The sequence below is a fragment of the Macaca fascicularis genome, chromosome 16 (genome assembly GCF_037993035.2).
Source record: "Macaca fascicularis isolate 582-1 chromosome 16, T2T-MFA8v1.1".
Lineage (NCBI taxonomy): Eukaryota > Metazoa > Chordata > Mammalia > Primates > Cercopithecidae > Macaca > Macaca fascicularis.
The window spans coordinates 43,959,084-43,981,031 of NC_088390.1; the positions used below are offsets into that span (position 1 = coordinate 43,959,084).

At 39.0% G+C, this 21,948-nt stretch overlaps 1 protein-coding gene across 2 annotated transcripts in view; it reads right to left on the bottom strand.

Annotated features, from left to right (window-relative positions):
* AATF (apoptosis antagonizing transcription factor) overlaps positions 1-21,948 on the bottom strand; it is a 111,994-nt gene that overhangs the window by 14,156 nt on the left and 75,890 nt on the right. The window contains exons 10-12 of one of the 2 annotated variants that reach the window (XR_010582121.1): positions 21,142-21,222; positions 10,881-10,952; positions 3,111-3,295 (exon numbers count right to left, since the gene is read on the bottom strand). Coding sequence is in view for 1 of the 2 variants with exons in the window: in XM_045375131.1 (XP_045231066.1) it covers positions 10,881-10,952; positions 21,142-21,222 (153 nt within the window). In the remaining variant the exon portion in view is untranslated. The remainder of the gene's footprint in view (positions 1-3,110; positions 3,296-10,880; positions 10,953-21,141; positions 21,223-21,948) is intronic. The other variant, XM_045375131.1, reaches the window with a different exon arrangement.

The window sequence follows — 21,948 nt, forward strand, 5'->3', positions numbered from 1 at the left end:
GGTGTGGTGGCGGGCGCCTGTAGTCCCAGCTACTTGGGAGGATGAGGCAGGAGAATGGCATGAACCCGGGAGGCGGAACTTGCAGTGAGCTGAGATTGCGCCACTGCACCCCAGCCTGGGCGACAGAGCGAAACTCCATCTCAAAAAATAAAATAAAATAAAAAAATAAATAAAAGGCCAGGTGTGATGGCTCATGTCTGTAATCCTAGCACTTTGGGAGACCAAGGTGGGAGGACTTGTTGAATCCAGGAGTTCAAGACCAGCTGGGGCAACATAGCAAGACCCCGTCTCTACAGGGAAAAAAAAAGGCTGGGTATGGTAGTGTGTGCCTGTAGCCCCAGCTACTTGGGAGGCTGCAGCAGGAGAATCACTGGAGTGCAGGAGTTCGAGGCTGCAGTGGGTTATAATTGTGCTATTGCACTCCAGCCTGGGCAACAGAGTAAAAGCTTGTCTTTTGTTTAAAAAAAAAAAAAACACCTGGACTCAAAAAAAGAGGCAGTAGAAACAAAAAGTGAAGATCATTGAACAATATATTAAAGAAATGTTCCAAGTAGATTAAAAAAAAAAACAGATGAAATTAAATAAAATTTAGGTGAATAATTGCTCTGGGATACAGGAGAGATTGCCTAATCATAAAACAATGAAAAACACCCCCCACAAAAAGGTTCTTATATATTTAATTAGGTTAAAAAGTAAAACTTCTATGTGACCAATAAAAATCATTAATATTGACAGGTAAGCAAAATGCGAAAAATCTACAAAGTCCAGGTAATTTTATACAACCATAAATACAGCCATAATATAGAGAATTCATACAGGAAGAAAATTCATAAAGAAAAGTCAAACCTCAAAAAGAAAATGGGCAAAGGATAAAAACAGAACAAATGATATAAATAAATGATTAATACTCTTCAAATTTACTATTAAATGAGAAAATAAACATTAGATTATAGCCCACTGCCTACCACATTATACGTCCTCAATAAGATGTCATTTGTTATGAACTTAAAAACAGTAAGTAACTTTTATATCTAAACAGAAAATATTTTTTAAAAGATAGCTCTCCCAGCTGGGTGTGGTGGCTCATGCCTGTAATCCCAGCACTCTGGGAGGCCGAGGTGGGCAGATCACCTGAGGTCAACTGTTCGAGACCAGCCTGGCCAACATGGCAAAACCCCGTCTGTACTAAAAATACAAAATTAGCCGGGTGTAATAGCACATGCCTGTAGTCCCATCTACTTGGGAGGCTGAGGCAGGAGCATCACTTGAACCCAGGAGGTGGAGGTTGCAGTGAGCCGAGATTACACCACTGCACTTCAGCCTGGGCGACCGGGCGAGACTCCGTCTCAAAAAAAAAAAGAAAAAAGAAAAAAGATAGTTCTTCCTCTTAGCAAAGATAAAATGACATAAGCCTCAGCTGGAAAGAAAGGAGTCATGTAACTTAGTAAAACTTAACACTCATCAAGAGTCATTAGCAAGTTGAGATATTTGACCCAGAAATCCTAGAAATCCTAGAACATAGATTTCTGTATATATATGTTCAGTGCAGCACTACTTGAAAAGAAAGGCAACTACAAACAACCTAAATGTCTAACAATAATAAATATTCCATAACAGATTATAAGGTTATTAAAATGCTTTTAAAAATACTTAAGGCATTAAAATGCTTATAAGTTAATCTGAAAAAAGATTCAAAAACATATGTATATATCTGCATAAAATATATACACAAAAAATTCTATAAGAAAACATATGAAAGAATTAATAATGTTCTACCCTCAACAGCAGAATGACACATTTTTCTTTGTCCTTTCTATATTTTTCAAATTGTCTTCCATAAGCATGTGCTATTTTTATTATATGGGAAAAAGATACTGTCTCTATGAAAAGTAGGTGACAGGTGCCTGACTGTGGCACAGAATAGAATTATAAGCATAAACTGACTAAATATAATGGATCAGGATTCAAAGCTAATTATGAGGTCTAAGGTCTTTGTAACTAGAATGAGATAACATAAAACCAGGTTTGGGAATCCAGTGATTCACACTAACATATGAATGAATGACAGGCAAAACCTCCCTATATAGAAAGTATCTCTCCTATAAAAGAAAGGGGGGGAAAAGCATTTTAATGGAAAGATTTTCCCCCCAAAGAAGTTTTTGAAAGAGTGGCTAGGGATGGGGGTGGGGGGCTTCCCTTTGGCACATTATTCTCACATATTTCTAAAAGCTTGTTAATTTCTTGGCAATAGCAGTGGGGGTTGGGGACCACACTCTTAGATGCACATACCTGTTCCACTACTTACTTGCTGCTCAACTTGGGCAAGTTACTTAATTGTTCTATGCCTTAGTATTCTTATAAAATGCAGATAACATCAATCACTTCTTTTTTTTTTTTTATAAAGAACAAATGAAAATGTATGTGAAGGGCTTGGTGCAATGGCATATAGTAAACTCTCAGTAAGTGAAATATGATATGATTATTCTCTGTTATTTCATTGCCCATCAGACACAGGGGACAGACTTACAGTGGATAAATCAGAGCGAAGTACAACTGCACTTAGAAAAGACAGACATGGTATCTTAGCAATCGACTGCTGGCTCAGTGATCACTGTGGGAAACATTAATAACATGGTTATGACTAACTAAACTAAGGTGAAAAACTTCGCTATTGCTTACCCACTTGCAAGTAACTTGCAAGTTACTTAGTTGTGATTAATACAATATCTATAAGATATATTAAGATATATTTAGAAGGCCAATAATAATAAAAATTTAAAAACAAGTCCTTAAGAGAAACATTTACACACACTTTAAAGAATGTGAAATATCCCTTTGGGGAAAAAAGAGGATTTACAATCCTTTGAAGAAGCGATGAGACTATAAGTGCAGAAATGAGAACTATAGTCAAAAAGGCCCATTTTGAGGAAGGATTTATCTTTTCAGCATCTACAAATCTCTTTCTAGAAGATGTGCTTTTATCACTCTACCTCCTGCTTGGAGCCAAGGCTTCATTTTGACAATGCAAATTCTCTAGAATAAGAGACTGAATAGTAGCAAATCAGGAAAAATCGAAGAAACAACAGCAGTGTTTTTTTTTTCCAACTCACTTTTAAAACTCTGGCCCAAGCCTTCGGTTTGAACTTGAGAGTGTTTCCTTTGTCCTTTCTGACATCACTGGAGGAAGAAGGCCCTGTGCCCCTATCTCTGTGCTGAACGCCATCTTTAATGATGATATATGGGAGTCCTTTCCCCTCAGCACTGCTTGGGGGGTCAAACGTGTGGTGCTGCCCGCCTGAGAATCAACAAGCGAATTATAAACTGTGTCAATCCAAGTTAATGCAAAGCTGTAATCCTCTTTAACAAGAGATCCAATCACTGCCATGAGTTATGTTCATTCTGTAATCTGATAAGGAAGAGAGGGAACCTCTAATAAAAGAGTAATGGGAGGCTTTAATGACGCTGGTAAAAGGCAGCCCCAGTTAAAATGTTGCTCTTGTTCCTGCTGATTAGATCAATGTTGCATATTTGCCCGGGCTTGTCTCACCTGTCAGAATAACCTGTGTCTTTTTAGGAGATAAGAAGCCTCAGAGAAAACGTCTGTACTTTAACCATTCTTGCTTGCAAGTTTTTAACCAACAGAAAATGCTCTATGGAGGGTATTTCAGGGGTTATTAACTGATGTGTTCTCAAATGCTGAGCAAGCTATACCAGAATATCTCACCATGATTCGGTGCATATTCCTATTAAATACAGGTAGCGGGGAGCAAGAAATGGTTTAACTAACCTCTGGGTTACCAAATGGGGGAAAAGAGTATCATCAGTAGAGTGGTAGAGTATGCCCATATTTAGGGTGCAGACCCATACACAAAAATGGCAAGCCGAAGATAAATTGCCTGTACAAATCCTATTAGACCAAGGCATCTCGAGAACAACGTGGCAGTGATGTTGACAAAGCACTTTACAAGGCTGGATTACATTTGTACATTTCTTTTCTAAAACTCCAGATGTAAAACAATAATGTATTTGGTGCTCAGTACTTATCATTAAAGGATCCTCTCCTTGCTCTTTTTTAATGCCAGCAGCTTCATAAAAGGAGTGGGAAAGGTGGTTTTTTATTTTGGGGGACAGAATAGGGAGCTAAAATTGAAACCCTTGCTGTACATATTGAGAATTTCTTTAAGTTATGTGCAAAGGAATGGAGTACCTACAAAATGTTAATCTTGCTACCATTTTTGGAATAAGGGGGGGAATCTACTTAGAAAAATTCAATACCTACACTTTGAACAGTACCAGAGTGAAATCTATCTAATAACCTCTCCTTGAAGCAGAATTTAATGCAAGGCAAACACCTATTTTCTTTGGCATGCATCAAGCTGACTGCCGTCACCAGACCCTTTCCATCCTGACAGCCAAAACCCATGCCAACAGAGCAGGTTCACATGGATGCCCCTTCCCAAATCGGAGTCAGTGGCCAGTTCCGAGGAACACATCTCTTCCTGTCTCAGGGGTCTCAGTATTTGTTTCTCTTGCCACACTAGCATTTTACTGACTTACATCCACACAACAAATGACAATTCACTTAGTCTGCCTCAGAGGGTCTGTCAGAAACACAGGCAAAAAGCAGATGCTTATTTCCATAACCCCAAATTCTTCACTTTGTTAGAACTATAGTGACAGATCATCTGCATTTATTTTATTTTCATTTTTGGAATGCATGTGTATTAGGCCATTCTTGCGGTGCAGTAAAGAAATACTTGAGGCTGGGTAATTTATTAAGACAGGAGGTTTAATTGGCTCACAGTTGTGCAGGTTGTACAAGAAGCATGGCACCAGGCATCTGTCCAGCTTCTGATGAGGCCTCTGGAAGCTTACAATCACGGCAGAAGGCGAAGGGGGAGCAGACGCCTCACATGGCCAGAGCGGGAGCCAGAGAGAGAGTGGGGACAGGGGAGAAGCCACACACCGCTAAACAACCAGATCTCTCAAGAACTCACTGTTATGAGAACAGCACCAGGGGAATGGTGCTAAAACAATGATGAGAAATCCACCCGCCCCATGATCCAGTCACCTCCCACCAGGCCCCACTTCCAACACTGGTGATGACATTTCAACATGAGATTTGGCAGGGACGCCAATCCAAACCATATCAGTAACCATATCAGTATCCAACACTGGCTTTTCTTTCTCTGTATTGATAGATAATATGTGTACATATTTATGGGGTGCAGGTGATATTTTGATATGTGCATATAGCATGTTTAATGGTCACATCATACTCCCTCTGGTCTAATGGCATGGGGTGGGTGGGATTCCACATTACTCAATGTAAGCACTGTTTCTAAAAGGTCCTTGATGAGCTTAGAATAACTTCAGTAGAGAAGTAAACAACAGCCCTGCAAATCATGCAAGTTAAGTACTGACCTGCTTTTGCTGGTGATGATATGCTGAGAGGATTCTCTACCAATGAGATATCAAGCCTTTTCTTCTCCTTAGGCCACCAATAGCTCTGGCTCTACAGAAAAAGGTGATCCTTTGCCTCTTAAAGATGACGCTGTCGGCCAGGTGTGGTGGCTCACGCCTGTAATCCCAGGACTTTGGGAGGCCAAGGCAGGTGGATCACGAGGTCAAGAGATCCAGACCATCCTAGCCAACATGGTGAAACCCCATCTCTACTAAAAATATAAAAATTAGCCAGGCGTGGTGGCGCGTCTACTCGGGAGTCCCAGCTACTCGGGAGGCTGAGGCAGGAGAATCACTTGAACCCAGGAGGCGGAGGCTGCAGTGAGCCGAGATTATGCCACTGTCTGGGTGAGAGAGCGAGACTCTGTCTCAAAAAAAAAAAAAAAAAAGATGACGCTGTCCTGGGAGCTAAGCTGCCCTGTGTCAAGAGCATCAGGGGTTTAACAAAGCCAGGGATCATTTTTAAGCTCATGTAACCACCTCCCTTGCAGGCAAACACATAATACACGGACAAATTTGGCTTTATTTTGTTTTCTCTCAATATTGGGAATGCTCATCAGGCATGCAATACAAACCACCTGTAAACCTCATAATGGAGAAGAGTAAAGATCTACTAGACCAGCACATAGAAACTATCAGGGATTGCATGAGATTTCCACCAACAAAGAAGATCCAAAGGCATTAAATCAATATCCAGCATCTACCTAGAAGGAAATGCCCCAAAGGGAAATTTGGTAACACAGGGACACAACTTGGCTACTTTACATTTTAAAAGTTAAAAAAATAAAAAAATAAAAAAAATAGAGCGCTTGAAGAGAAAAATTCCTAATGTGAGAAAAGAATTTGTATCAGCAGAAATTAACTAAATAGGTAACACTACTCAGACCACACAACAGGAGAACAAAATGAAGATGCCACTATCCTTTCAAAGGTAACATTTCTTTCTCCCCCAGGATACACCAACAGGATAATATCCTGTGTTAAAGATCTCGCTCTCTCCCTTAATGAGCTACATTCCAGTTTCAATGTAAGTCAACCAAGGGCAAATTTACTGAGTTCAAACTGGAAAAGGGATATGGGGGGAATTCAAGGATATGCAACTGGACACACCACCCCCACCAAAACCACTGAGGATTAATCCAATTTAGGCACATGTGGAAGGATGAACTGGAACCAATGAGCAACTAAGGAAAACAAGAGGGCTTCTACTTCCAGATGCAGGTAAACTAAGAACCACAAGTGCAGGTGCCCCTGGGAACAATAAATCAAAAGGGCAGAATATTTTGTTTCATGTATTTTACCACAATTAAAATTAGTGGAGTGTGGTGGTGTGCACCTGTTAGTCACAGCTACTCAAGAGGCTGAGGTGGGAGGATCCCTTGAGCCCAGGAACTGGAGATTGCAGGGAGCTATGATTGCACCACTGCATTCCTGCCCAGGAAAATACAGTGAGACCCTGTCTCTATTAAGAAAAAAAAAAGTAATAAATTCATTGAATGATTTTACTGTGATTATCTAGTTTGGGTCATTTGGATTTTTTATTTTTCTACAAACAATACTGCAATAAAGATCCTTGACACAAATGTATTTGGCAACTATTAATGGCTATCTCCTACAAGTAGATTTTTCTGTGTTAACAGAAACATTCAAAAATCAGAAACACGGCTGGGCATGGCAGCTCACGCCAGTAATCCCAGCACTTTGGGAGGCTGAGGCAGGTAAATCACCTGAGGTCAGGAGTTAGAGACCAGCCTGACCAATGGGAGGCTGAGGCAAGAGAATTGCTGAACCCAGGAGGTGGAGACTGCAGTGAGCTGAGATTGCACCACTGCACTCTTGCCTGGGCAACAGAGCAAGACTCCATCTCAAAAAAAAAAAAAAAAAGTTGGAAACACAATGTCAAATAGTCCTCCCAAAAGATTTTGCCAATTACATTTCCAACAACAGTATGCAAAAGTGCGTTTTTCCTTCCACCATCAACGATGGGTATTACTAATCCTTTTAATATTTTCCAACTGAATAAGGACAACAAAAAGGAGGGGGGTATGCATGGTGGCACACGCCTGTAGTCCAGCTACTCGGGAGGCTGAGGCAGGAGAATCACTTGAACCCAGGAGGCGGAGGTTGCAGTGAGCCCAAATAGTGCCATGGCACTCCAGCCTGGGTGACACAGCTAAACTCTGTCTCAAATAAAATAATAAAAAGAAATCTCATTATAATAATTTGCATTTCTTTGATTAGGTTGAAAGTGCTTATGGTTTTTGGCCCTTGAAATTTTTCTGTTTTGATTTTTAAGTCTGCTTGTTGACATGCTGTGTCCATTATTGTTACTGGGATATTCTTAGAGATTTGTAAAAACTCTTTACGTAGTAGAAAAATATGTCATCCGCTGGAATTTTTTTGTTCAAGTTCATCATTTACCTATTAACTTTGTTTTTGATGTATTTTTCAATGTGACTTTTATGTAATCAGGTCTATTAATACTTTACCTTATAGCTTCTGGCCCTGTAGTCATGCTTATAAAGTCCTTCACTACCTTAAAATCATTTAAAAAAATTCTCTATGCCCCCAGCACACCAAGAGTGACATATGTATCACTTAGGAAAAGCAAAACTATTTACTTGAGGAAAAGTAGCATGCAGTGATACTGATATTCTAACAATTATGAAATTTTCCTATTTGTGGTGTACAAATGGGACACAGAATAGAATGGTACTAGATTACTTCCACTTTTGTTTTTCCACTAAAGAAAAACAAAGGAGGATAAGCTATTACTGCTTCCTTCTTACTTAAAAGTTAACAATAACTACTGGCCCTAAAAATTCTGATACCAGGAGACAGAGTTAGTGCCTGTTTACTGTACCCATAGTTAATCTAGCCTATTCAAACCATAAAGCACAAGCAGTTGATATGGACACATCTCCCTATCCTTAGGAAACACAATGAGAATGGTGTGCACTTTGGTAAAAACAAATGTTCAGTCCTCCAGCTACAAGAATATTATTACATTCCTTAAGTAGCTAAACCAGCAGGAGAACAATGCTGGTAATTAGAAATCAGTCCACAAGGGATAGCCCTTTTTCCTTATAAATGTCACAAGGACTGTCACCCAGCAAACACATTCCTAACCCCTTCTCCGTTGCCTGCTCTACCTGGAGTGGCAACGTAACACAGTTCTGGCCAATGAAATACAAAAAGTTTGCTGAAGGGAATTCTGGGGAAGCTTTTACTTTTCTGATTAAAAACAAACAGGTATGGCTGGCACAGCTCTTTCCTCTTCCTCCTGCCTTGAATGCATTGTTTGATGGCGTAAGTTGCAATAGCCATCTTGCGACCACAGGGGAAAGACCAAGAGATGTTGGTCCTAACACCACTGAGAAGCAAAAGCCATGGTCAACAATTGCCTACCACCCCTAGAATTAACCTGTCAGAAAGATGAACTTCCATTTCCTTATGTCTCTGTAGTCAGGTTTTACATTTTTTATAGACCATACCCAAATTAATTCTCATAGAGTCATTTTCAAATAATTTTTATGTCTAGCAAATAGTACACCTTCAAAAATTAGGAGTTAGTATCGGTAAGATTCTGGAAAAGCTAAGTACCCCTCAAGGGATTCAAGTAAAATTCCAACTAAGAATGGGATAAAGTTGATTTCTGAATGATTTTATAGTACTATGATCAAAAGATGCCACTAATATCTAAATCAGGTTTCATTTTATGCCTGGGATAATAATGTAACCTTAAAGGATTTGGTTTAATTTTCAAAATCTAGTTCTGCTTTCTTCTTGATGTAATTTTTTCATGGCATCCTGACAGGGAATCTAAGATGCACTCATTTTACTCTGAAATTTTTAAACAGGCTGGATCCAGAAATGAACAAAAAACCATGGCCATATCTAGACATTCACTTGCAAAGTACAGGATAGCAGATGGGGTCACAAAGCCAGATATAAACGTACTCAGAACTATCCACAGGCTGTTTTGTGCTCAAAATGCTGAATAAACCAAATAAAAACTAGTAATAGTGTTTGTCAAAATTTGCAGATCTCATACTTTCCAGACAAGGGGTGGAAAGTCTGATGGCATTTGGTAACAAAATACTCTCAAATAAAAAGGTTATATGTAGTTTGAGGGATAAAACTGGCAAAAACTACCTGTGCCTATATTATGACCAATAATTTCACTTGGTAAATATGTTAAAAAATGCCTCTCATGCATTATTTACAACAAAGACAATTAAAAGCCATTTAAATGTCCAACAATTAGTGAATGGCTAAATAAATATTATAACAATATTATTTGGTCATTTAAAAAATTTAATTATTTTAATGACATGAAAACGCTCTCAGTATATAAAATATTTCCTGAATATAATTTCAGTACTATAAAAAAGAAAAACAGGAACATACTGAAAGGGAACTTATAAAAGCTGAAGTGAAATACTGTGGGATGTTAAAAGTGGCTGTCTTCTGTGTATGTGCAAGTATATACACGTACACTTCTCTCTCTCCTGACAGGCCTAGAAATAGCAACACTCACTAACAAGAAGCACCCCTAGTACCTAGATACTGGTTTCTAAATACCACAATCCACTAAAAAGAACCAGGGCTCCTTCAAGAAAGACTGATTTCAGGGCTGGAAGATGGAAAGTCTAAGATGAGCATTAAATATCTTATTGTGCCAGAAAGTAAGGAAGTACTCAAAGAATGATTGAAGACAACTTTGAAGGACACAAGCCAGTTGGAAGGCACTTCCACTATCTGGGACAATTTTAACATCAAAATAAATATAACTCATTGAAAACATGAGTCCATATTGATATAAATGAATAAATAAATGGTAAATAAATGAGGGAGAAGAGGAAGCTCTTCATTATAGAATGCCGATTAATAGATACAGAAGAAACTGTTATTTTAAAAAGGTTATCTCTGAATAGCAATATCATAAGCATACTTTTTTTTCTGTATTTCTCTCATTTCAGCTTTATAAAATAAGCATACATATCTTTTGTAAACACACTCACAATCCCCAACAAATACAACATATGCACATCTCCAGAGCACTCACTAGAGCCACTTTCAAAAGGAAAGCATATGCACAACAGCCCCAAGTACAAACGGCAAGAACATGGGCCGCCTGCCCTGTCCTAGAGAGCTCAGATGTCCCAGGGAGCTGGGCTAAAGCTCACAACAAAACAGGAAAACCAAACAAACCACCAAAGGCAGCACTGATATTTATGCAAGATTTTGGTTTGGTTTTATAGTAATTATGAGGGTGAAGAGATGTGACCCCTACTATGATGCCAGTGACAAATGGTTAACTGATAAGAAGAAATGGAGAGGGCGAAGGCTGTAGAGCAGGTCAATATCAGGCTGTCATGAAGCCATTTGAGACACATAATTAATCTATTACTCACCTGGCGTCATCATTCATTGTAGTATGGTCAATAGGTGCCATGAAACTCAGTAGCTTGCTAAGGACATGAAACCTAAATAAAGCAGGAAGCAAACAGGCAGCAACATTAGTAACTATTAACCTAGGAGAGGAAACACATTCCATGAGTTAACAAACTCCAGAACTGATCACTGGAACATCTGGCTACAAAGTGGGATAGGGAAAAATTCATAGGCCCTTACCACTGTCGCTGGGATGACCAACTACAGTCATCCTATGGGATCTGTGGGGGAATGGTTCCAGGACTCCTCATGGATAAAAAAAATCCACGGATGCTCAAGTTCCTTATATAAAATGGCACAGTATTTGCATGTAATCTACACATACGGTCCCATATACTTAACTCATCTCTAGATTACTTAAAATACCTAATGCAGTGTAAATACTATGTAAGCAGTTGTTACAATATATTGTTTAGGGAATAATGACAAGAAAAAAGTCTGCACTTCTTCACAGGTATAGACACAACGATCCTTTCCCCAGGCGTGAATATTTTCAATCCTTGGTTGGTTGAATCCGCAGATGTGGAACTCACAAGTATGTAGGGCTGACTGTACATTTTTCCCTTTTTCGTTAATGCTACAGGAGAAAAGTCTGGTAACAGCATATTGTAAATGACAGTTCAACACAAATTCATTTATAGCACAGCCTCAAAAAAGAATAGGTACACTTGTGCTTTTGAGCAATATACAACCCTTAAACATTATTCCAGACTAAAGACAATGAGGAATTGACTACTTCATTTTCTTCCTCTACATATATCTTAAGCATTTTTCATTTTAATAGATGTCATAAAAGTCATCTACTGGCAGCAGCAAAGGTAGTGGTATAGCATCTGAATGCAACACCTCATCAACACCATCCACACTGCCACTGGTTCCCCAAGTCAGAAAAGGGATCTGTAATTCCACATCATCTCCATGCACTAGATCCAGGGGGTCTTTCATTTCCCCCACCTTTAAATGGAGAAACACAACTGAATTCACAGTAAGTTTGATTCCTAGGTCTTCAGTCTAGGTACTATGGAAGTTACATCACCTACATTTCCCACCAACTGCAAAAAAAAATATTTTGTATGATGTGTTTGAGATTCTCTAGAAAATACATGACCTTATACAGTCCAAATCATACCAAAGATAACTCAAAAGGGTATCCTTTTCTTCTCATTATAATGTGCCCTCTCTATATACATAAAATAAAATTCTAACCCAAAAAACTCTACTAGGGCAAAACACTATCCATAAACAAAATGTGGTATTTTCATGTATTCAATACATAATATTTTAAAGTTTTAGGAACACTTCTATACTTCTATCAAATAATTTAATTATTTATTATATCACCCACAGCTCAGCCTCCCAAAGGTAATTCTTTATTTCAACAAACGAATTTTACAAGATAATACTGATAAGATTTTCCCTATTATACAAGTAATAGTGGCAGGGTGCGGTGGCTCACGCCTGTAATCCCAGCACTTTGGGAGGCTGAGGCAGAAGGATCGCTTGAAGCTAGGAGTTCAAAACCCGCCTGGACAACATAGTAAGACCCTGTCTGTACTCCCACATCAACAGAAAAAAAGTAATACAAAAGGTATAAAATACAAAAAATTAAAAAAAAAAAAATCCCACACAGAAAACACATACAGTTGGCTTGGCACAGTGGCTCATGCCTATAACCTGAGCACTTTGAGAGGCCAGGCAGAAGATCGCCTGAGCCCAGGAGTTCAAGACCAGCCTGGGCAACATAGCACCACCCTGTCTCTACAAAAAGTAAAAAAAACTAGCCAGGCACGGTGACTCACGCCTGTAATCCTAGTACTTTGGGAGGCCAGGGGTGGGTCAGATCACCTGAGGTCAGGGTTCAAGACCGGCCTGGCCAACATGTTGAAACCCCATCTCTACTAAAAATACAAAAATTAGCCGGGTGTGGTGGCACATGCCTGTAATCTCAGTAAATAGGGAGGTTGAGGCAGCAGAATCTCTTGAACCCGGGAGATGGAGGTTGCAGAGAACCGAGATCACGCCACTGCACTCCAGCCTGGGTGACAGAGAGAGATTTTGTTTCAAAAATAAAACAAACAAACAAAAACCAAGAAGTAAAAAAACTGGCTTGGTGCAGTGGCTCATGCCTATAATCCCAACACTTCAGGAACCTGAAGCAGGTGGATCACCTGAGGTCAGGAGTTTAAGACCAGCCTGGCCAACATAGCAAAATCCTATCTCTACTAAGAATACAAAAATTAGCCGGGCGTGGTGGTGCGCGCCTGTAATCCCAGCTACTCGGGAGGCTGAGGGAGGAGAATCACTTGAACCCAGGAGGTGGAGGTTGCAATGAGCCGAGATCAGGCCGCTGTACTCCAGCCTGGGCGACAGAGCACAACTCTGTCTCAAAAAAATAAATAAGTAAAATAAAAAAGTAAGAAAACTAGCCAGGCATGGTGGCATGTGCCTGTAGTCCCAACTACTCGGGAGGCTGAGATGGAAGGATTGCTTAAGCCTAGGAGGTTGAGACTGCAGTGAGCCCTCAGGTCTGGGTTTTGTAGCTCAGGCTGGAGTGCAGTGGTGTGATCACGGCTCACTACAGAGTATAAGCTTATCTAAAAAACAAAAACAAATCCCACACAAAATCCTTCTACCTATAGACAGTTGTTGTTATGTTTGTTTCACACAATGATCCTTTTACATATATATTCATATAATTTTGAATGAATTCTTTTCTCACCTAGCCTTATAAGCAATGTCCCATAAACAATTTATAAATGGCTGCATATAACGGTAGGAACAGAAGTACCATATTTTCATATTTTTGAACATATACATTGCTTCTAATTCTCCACTTCTTTTTGTTGTTGTCGTTGACACAGGGTCTCAGTCACCCAGGCTGGAATGCAGTGGTGCTATCTCGGCTCACTGCAATGTCTGACTCGCAGGCTCAAGCCATCCTCCCACCTCAGCCTCCTGAGTGGCTGGAACTATAGGAGTGTACCACCATGCCCAGCTAATATGCGTATTTTCAGTAGAGATGGGGTTTCACCATGTTGCCCAGGCTGGTCTCAAACTCTTGGACTCAAGTGATCCACCTGCATTGGCCTCCAAAAGTGCTGGGATTACAGGCGTGAGCCACCACGCCCAGTCTAATTATTCACTTTTTATAAAATGAAAAAAGACCTCTGTCTTTTGTTGGTGATGTTTTGTTTTGTTTTTTGAGATAGGGTGTTGCTTTGTTGCTCAGGCTGGAGTGCAGTGGTGCGATCACGGCCCACTATAGCCTTGACCTCCCGGGCTCAAGCCATCCCCCAACCTCTGCCTCCCAGCCCCCACCACCACCAAGGAGCTGGGACTAGAAGTGTGTGCCACCACGCCTGGCTAATTTTTAAATTTTTTTTTTTTTTTGTAGAGAGAGGGTCTTGCTATGTTGTCCAGGCTGGTCTCAAATTCCTAAGCTCAAGTGATCCTCCCACCTCAGCCTCCCAAAGTGCTGGAATTACAAGCATGAGCCACTGAGCCTGGCCAATACATAACCCTGAGATGTGAAATTGCTGAGTTGAAAGGTATGCACATGTAAACCTGACTGAGTCAAAATGCCCTCCCAAAAGTTGTGTCAATGTATGAGCATAAATATTTATATAACTTTTTATTTAAATATAAAGCAAAAATACTGTTAATTAAATGTATCTTTTAATGTCCTTAGGCCTCACTAAACTTCAGTGTCCATCTGAAAGTATGATTACTATTCTTGGCTGTGTCCACAGATGGGTTTAATTCACTTTCTAGACAAAGACTATGAACTATACTCTACAGTTGTGTTATGCAATGCAGTAGCTACTAGCCACACATGGCTACTATGCATTTGAAGTGGGGCTAGTCTGAACTGAGATGTACTGTAATTAAGTATAAGATACAAACCAGATTTTGAAGACTTGGGACAAAAAAATAATACATGTCATCAATAATTCTTAAAATAATAAATTTTTGAAATAATATTTTTATATATTGGTAAATGAAATTTGTTATTAAAATCAAGTTCATCTTTTACTTTTTACTTTTTCAATGTGGCTACTAGAACATTTAAAATTGCATGTATAATATTAAATAATAAAAATACATATTAATATTTTTATTAGATGTCACTGTGCTGTAGAATATCTTTACATTTAATACAATATAGTTAATAACTATTAACTACATGATGAAATATAGGCTTTAGGAAGAAATCAGATTAAAGACCATTTAGTAATCTGTACTTAGCATAACGTATTCATCTAATCTCAATACTACTGAAAACGGGTGTATGTTTTAATATTAAATCACCTTTTCCCAACCATACTAAGAAAAGATAAATATTATTTTGTTGTGGAAGAACAGACCAACACAGTAAGACATCATATTATTAAAGGCTCGGGAGTTTGATCAACTTACATTATGATTTCTGATTAAATCATAACTAAATCCACTTATATGTAATGCTGACTAGAATACTGATAATCAATAATTATAATTACTGTATTTCCAAAAACCAAAATTTTTTTTAAAAAACATTATTTTCTAGCATCCAATTAGCAAGTCTGACCAGGCTGTATCATTTGAACTAATGAAGTGTTATTATTTAAACTGTTTCTAGAAGGTAATGTTAATCTTTGCTACATTTCTGGAAGTCTTACATGTACAACCCTATCACAAACAAGGAGCAAAAACTGCTCAGTGTTGGGCCCTAGTATCAGTGATGATAGATGGCATACACTGTCTGTTCTTGAAGTCTAACTCTAGAAAGTTGTTTATAATATTCTCATCTAGCCTGGGAGGGCCACTTGGTTTAACCCCTTAGGAAAGGATGCTAAGGTAGCCAAGGCATCATTCTGATGCCTGTATAGAGTTGGTCTTGCCAGTGAAACAACTCAATATCCAGAGATTAGAAGAGCAGGCTCTGGAATCAGACCAATTAGTTCAAATCCCAGTTTGCTACTTACTAACTATGTAATGCTGGCAATGTTACATCACATGAATTAGCTCATTTAATCTGCATAACAACCCTATGAAATGTCACTTCTATGATCATACTCCTTCCACAGATGAGGACACTGAAGCACAGAGATGTAAAGAAATTTGTCCAAAGTCTCCAGGCCGGGAAATGGAAAAGTCAGCTTTCAAACCTAGGAAGTTTGGCTCCAGAGCTTGCGCTCTTTCTGCCTCTGCATGTAAATTGCTTAGCAGTGCCTGACCGGGGATTTCTGGAGATGTCCGTTGCTATGCTATTGCTGAGTAAAGACTACTCCCTGATTCTGACCACATCCTCACATTTATGGTCTCAAGATGAGCCAGGTGAGTACAGATGACAAAACCAAAACCAATTCAACACACATGAACTCATATTACAAACTTTTTGTTCTGTAATAATTTTAGGTTTCTAAGACCTCACATTACAACTTGCTGTGATGTCTCCTTATTCTGAAATCTGAGACAGTCCCTCAGTCCTTGTTTTCTCATTATTTTGACACTTGATGAGTGCAGGTCAGTTATTTGGTAGAGTGTCTCACAATGTGGGTTTGTATGCTGTTTTATGATGAGATTAAGGTTAGGCATTTTGTGGCAAAAATGCCACAGAAATGATGTTGTATCTTTCTACTGAAGACAGGGGGGTGTGGATATGTCTCTTTACTGGTGCTGTTCATCTTGAACACTTGGTTAAGGTGGCATCTGCTAGATTATTGCAAAGCCACTATGTTTCTCTTCGTAATGGACAAATATCTTGGGGGAGATACTTAGAGACCATATAAGTACAGTTTCTCCTCAAACTTTTGCCCATTGATTTTAGCATCTATGGGTGAACCTTGCCTGCAAAAATCATTAGGGTGGGGTTTCCCTAGTGGTGGTTTTCTATTTCTCTCATTCCCTCTACAACTGGATTCCAAAAGGCTTTTATGAAACAAACCAATCAAGACAGTAAAAGTTTACACAGAAATTCTAGAGGCCTTTTAAGTATGGAAAGTTTTAGTTTGAGGTTTCTGGAATTCTTCAGTAACCAAAGGCAAATATTTCACGTGAAGAAATGTGATCACAAATGAAATAATGCTGCCCTTTGTGATTTCTCTGATGCACCAGGCGCTCCTGACCCCTTACTAAACAACTGTCTTGTATTCACCGCTGTCACTAACCTCCTCCTGCCCTCCTCCCTCAATGGCCACTGTTCCTCAGCATTCTTTACGAGCTCCTCTTACCCTGTCTATCTCACGTATGTTGACATTCTTCAGGATTCTACTCTTGTCACTCTGTATTCTTGTCACACTGTACTCTCCCCGGGAAACAGCAATTAAGCTGTTGCCAAACTATCAACTAATAAATACCTACATCCTCCTCTCGACTGAAAAATCTCTCAACTTGGATTTCTGAAGGGTCAGAAACTGAATCCACTCCTTCCCTCAAAAAACAACAACAAAAAAGATGTTCTCCTTGCAGCCCCGCTTTTACACATATCAATGATTACTACCAAGACCTATCTAGTTCCCTGAAACCCTGGGAGTCATTCCAACCTTCTCACTTTCCTTTACCTCTTCATGTGCGGCCACTCCTAAGTAAGAACTACTCACCTGTATAAATGTCTCTCAATCTGTCATCTCCTAGTCCTTCCAGGCCTCGCTCTCATAACTTTCTAGTCCTTTATAGAAAATCTCCTACAATTACCTTTTTTTTTTTTTTTTAGACGGGGTCTCGCTCTGTCACTCAGGCTGGAGTGCAGTGGCATGATCTCTGCTCACTGAAACCTCTGCCTCCTGGGTTCAAGCAATTCTCCTGCCTCAGTCTCTGGAGTAGCTGGGACTACAGGCACATGTTATCACACCTGGCTAATTTTTGTATTATTAGTAGAGACGAGGTTTCACCATGTTGGCCAGGCTGGTCTCAAATTCCTGACCTCAAGCCATCCACCTGCCTCAGCCTCCCAAAATGCTGGGATTACAGGCGTGAGCCACTGCGCCCAGCCAATCGTCTTTCTAAAATGTGAATGTGATAACAATATTCCTCTGCCTAAAATCTTTCAATGACTCACTACAGTCTACAGAATAAAGTCCAAAATTCTTAACATGGCCATGATCTATCATTCACCCATGCATGCAGCCTTATCTCCTGTCATTCTCTCATATTCACTTTTGGTGCCTGTACAGGCCAGTTGGTCCTAGCAGTGAAACAATTCAACATCCAGAGGTTAGAAGAACAGGCTCTGGAATCAGACCAATTAGTTCAAATCCCAGTTTGCTACAAAAGTCTCTGCCAAAACAAATTAATTACAGTTCCCAAAATGGGCCCCACACTCTCTCAAGCTTACAAACCTTTTTGCACACATTCTCTTTGCCTTCCACTGGGCAAACACCTACTAATCTCTCAGGCTCAGTGAGGATGTCTTCTTGTGCAAGTCTTCCTGAGCAGTCTGCATCCCTCAAGGGTGGAGCAGGATTATTTCTACTGCTACACCACCCACACAGTACCTCAGTTAGCTAGGGTCTGCCACCCTCTCCAGACTAGTTGGCTTTCTGATTCTGTGGGTTCAGCATCCACAGCCATGGATCAAAAATACTTAAGACATAAATGATTGTGTCTACATTGAATATGTCCCAATTTTTTTTCTTGTTATTATTCCCTAAACGGTGTAGTATAACAATTATTTATATGGCATTTGTATTGAATTAGGGATTATAAGTAATCTAGAGACTATTTAAAGTATACGGAGGATGCGTGTAGGTTATATGCAAATACTATGCCATTTTATATAAGGAAATTGAGCATTGTGGATTTTGGTGTCTGTAGGGGTGGGGGTGTGGAAGTGTTTGTGCGTCCTGGAACCAATCCTCCACATATACCACAGATGATGTGTATGCTCCCTGAGGGCAGACTGGGTCTTAACTACCACCTAATGACCATCTTCCTAGAGGGTGAAGGACAGTAAAACCACTTATTATTTAATATTTTCATGTTTAACCCTGTTTAAAAAGAATGCCTCTTGCCAGAATAAGATTTTACTGCCTCTGGATAGATGAGAATGTGGGGATCTCCACCGCTATCGAAATGCTGCAAAAGCAAAGGTATCTAATTGCACTGACACATACCTGTAATCAACAGTTTAATGAAGCTAGTTGAATTCATTAATATAAAAAGCAGTTGCTATTAAAACAAAATCCTGGTTTTTTTCCTTTCAAACTGATAAATCGAACATTTTTGAATGCCTACTATGTACCAGATATTTGCACATGATTTCATTTAATTCCCATACCAAATCCCCAAAGCAGGATTATCTCCACTTAGTAAATGAGAAAAGTGAGGCCCAGAGAATAAAGAACAAAACCAAAATCGTATCACCAGACAGAGCCAGGATTTGAACGCAAGTCTTGTGATTTGAAATCCTAAGCTCTTCCTTCTAGAGAACATTTATGTCCTCATAAAATTACAATTTTGAAAGTACATTACTGGAGAAAAATTTGATCCCCAAAATAAAGAATAAGATAATCATTCAGCCTGGTCACCTATGAAGTACTATTAGTAACATTCTTCTTTAAATCCTTGAAGTGGGCCGGGGGGAGACAGGCACAGAAGAGACGTGTCAGTAAACAAATAAATGAACACTAGGAAAAGAGACTGACCCAACCTTGGAATACTGGTAGCAATAATAATGACAGCAGTAATGGCAATAAACACTTATATAGTGCTTACTATGTACCTGGTGCTATTCTAAGAGCCATACATATACTATTCATTTAATCCTCACAGCAACCCTTCAAGGCTGGTATATTATCATATCCATTTTACAGATGAAGAAACTAGCACAGAGTTAAAGGGTCTTGCCCAAAGTAGCTACTAATCAGTGTCAAAGCTGGGATTCAAACTCAGGCAGTCTGGGTCTTAAGTCCATGCTCTTCACCTCTAAAAATGAACCTAGAGAACTATGAAAATTTGGAAATTTCAAGATATAAAAAGAGGTAAGCAAATTCTAACAATTTAACCTGAGATTTAAAAAAAGCGACCCTAAATCAAAGGATGATACTTTGCAAAGTTGATGATACTGTGTACTTTTGCAAAGTTAAAGAAAAATCAGCATTTCCTGATGAGTTGTGGTAAATACTAAAACAAGTTAATTAAAGTAACTGAAAAAATCTACTTCTCTGAAGATCTTTAAAAATCAGACCCACATTTGTCTAAAGGGAATTTAATGACAGACAGGTTCTAATAAGGATGTGGGTTTAACTACCTGCCTGAAACTGTCCTAAAACAAGTTAAGATTTTCTCTCAGTGTGCACCTGAATTACAGGCAGTCTCTTTGACACTGAGACTTTGTGTGATGATACTGTGTTTCACACACACACGGCAGTTACCAAGTCTAACAGTACAGCGAGGTCAGTTTCCACTTTGCTCCTTCTCGTATGTGTGCCCTTATAAAACTCTGTAAAGAACTCACAGGGGAGGGTTTTCCTAAACTCAGCAATTTCTCTATTTTCTCATAAACATTTTATTTCTCCTCTCATTTAAAAACTTTGTTAACATTCCCTGTAGTCCTTCACTTACATCTTTTTAGCATACTGTGTGCACATATGGCTCATGAAAATGGACCAATAAGACAATAACATTTTTATTTTTATTATTTTTTTTTTAGATGGAGTCTCACTCTGTAGCCCAGGCAGGAGTGTAATGGCACGATCTTGGCTCACTGCAACCTCCGCCTCCCGGGTTCTCCCGTCTCAGCCTCCTGAGTAGCTGGGACTATAGAAGCCCACCACCACACCCAGCTAATTTTTGTATTTTCAGTAGAGACACCATGTTGGCCAGGATGGTCTGGATCTCCTGACCTCAAGTGATTCGCCCACTTCAGCCTCCCAAAGTGCTAGGATTACAGGCATGAGCCACTGCGTCTGGCCATAACATTTTTATATGTTTCTATAGAAATTAATTGTTAAAATTAATACAATTTCAACTATCTTTCGTTTTCTTATTTTTTCTCTTTCAAAGGAATGCATATATTATTTCACTCATCCATTCACAACAGTAGCACAAAAGTCAATGAAACTATATTTCCATTTTAGAATAAGAAAAACTGAGTTGCAAAAACCTTCAAATATTGTTTATTTTTCTGATCCTTAAAAACAGAATCATCAGAAGAAAAAGAAAAATGACATAACAGCCAGAATGAAAGAGAAGAGATACATACACAATATATGTTGACATTTTTTCCGAAAAGGAACTCACCGAAGTTTCCTGCCTTTGCTGGCTTTCCTATCTACTTTTTTGTGGATTTTGCTTCGTAACTTCTGGATTGCAAGCCACTGCCTGGAAAATTCACAAGCAATATTATGCATCATCACTAACAAAAATAGTTATACATATTGACAAATTGGAATTATTCTAACAACCTGCAGAAAGAAATCATCAACCTACATCAAGTTCCTTAAGATAGTTTGGGGCCAAACTGACTAATCAATTGAACAGGATTTGTGTAATGGTAAAACAGCAAATGGCAGCTGGGAAATTCTACAGCAAATTTGGTTAACAATGCTCCTTAGTATTTGGAGTTGCTGTGACAAGCACTAAATCTACCAGTCTGCAGGCAAACCCATCAAATTTAGTATAGCTGCTTGGGTTTTCTTTTAATGTTTTAGCTATGCAGCATGTTCTATTACTAATGTTGCAACTGCTGGTTGGTTTGAATGCATGAATTTTTAAAATCTAACTCTCCCTTTGGTAATCCTTCAGTGCTTTTTCTTGTGCTTTCCAATTTTTGCTAATTTTTAAATAATTATCCACTACTGATACTGATACTAGTTTTCAATTGTTTTAAATTGTTTAATTTTATTTGTTTTAAATTGTTAATTTTCATTTCATCTATAAATACTTCAGTACGTGTTGCTATACAAGAGGAGATATAAGGACTCTTCTCCCCTCAATATAATCTCAATACCATTACCACATCTAAAAAAAAAAGTCAACAATAATTCTTTATTATCAAATATTCAGTCAGTCTTCACATTTCCTGGAATGTCTCAATTTTACAGTTGG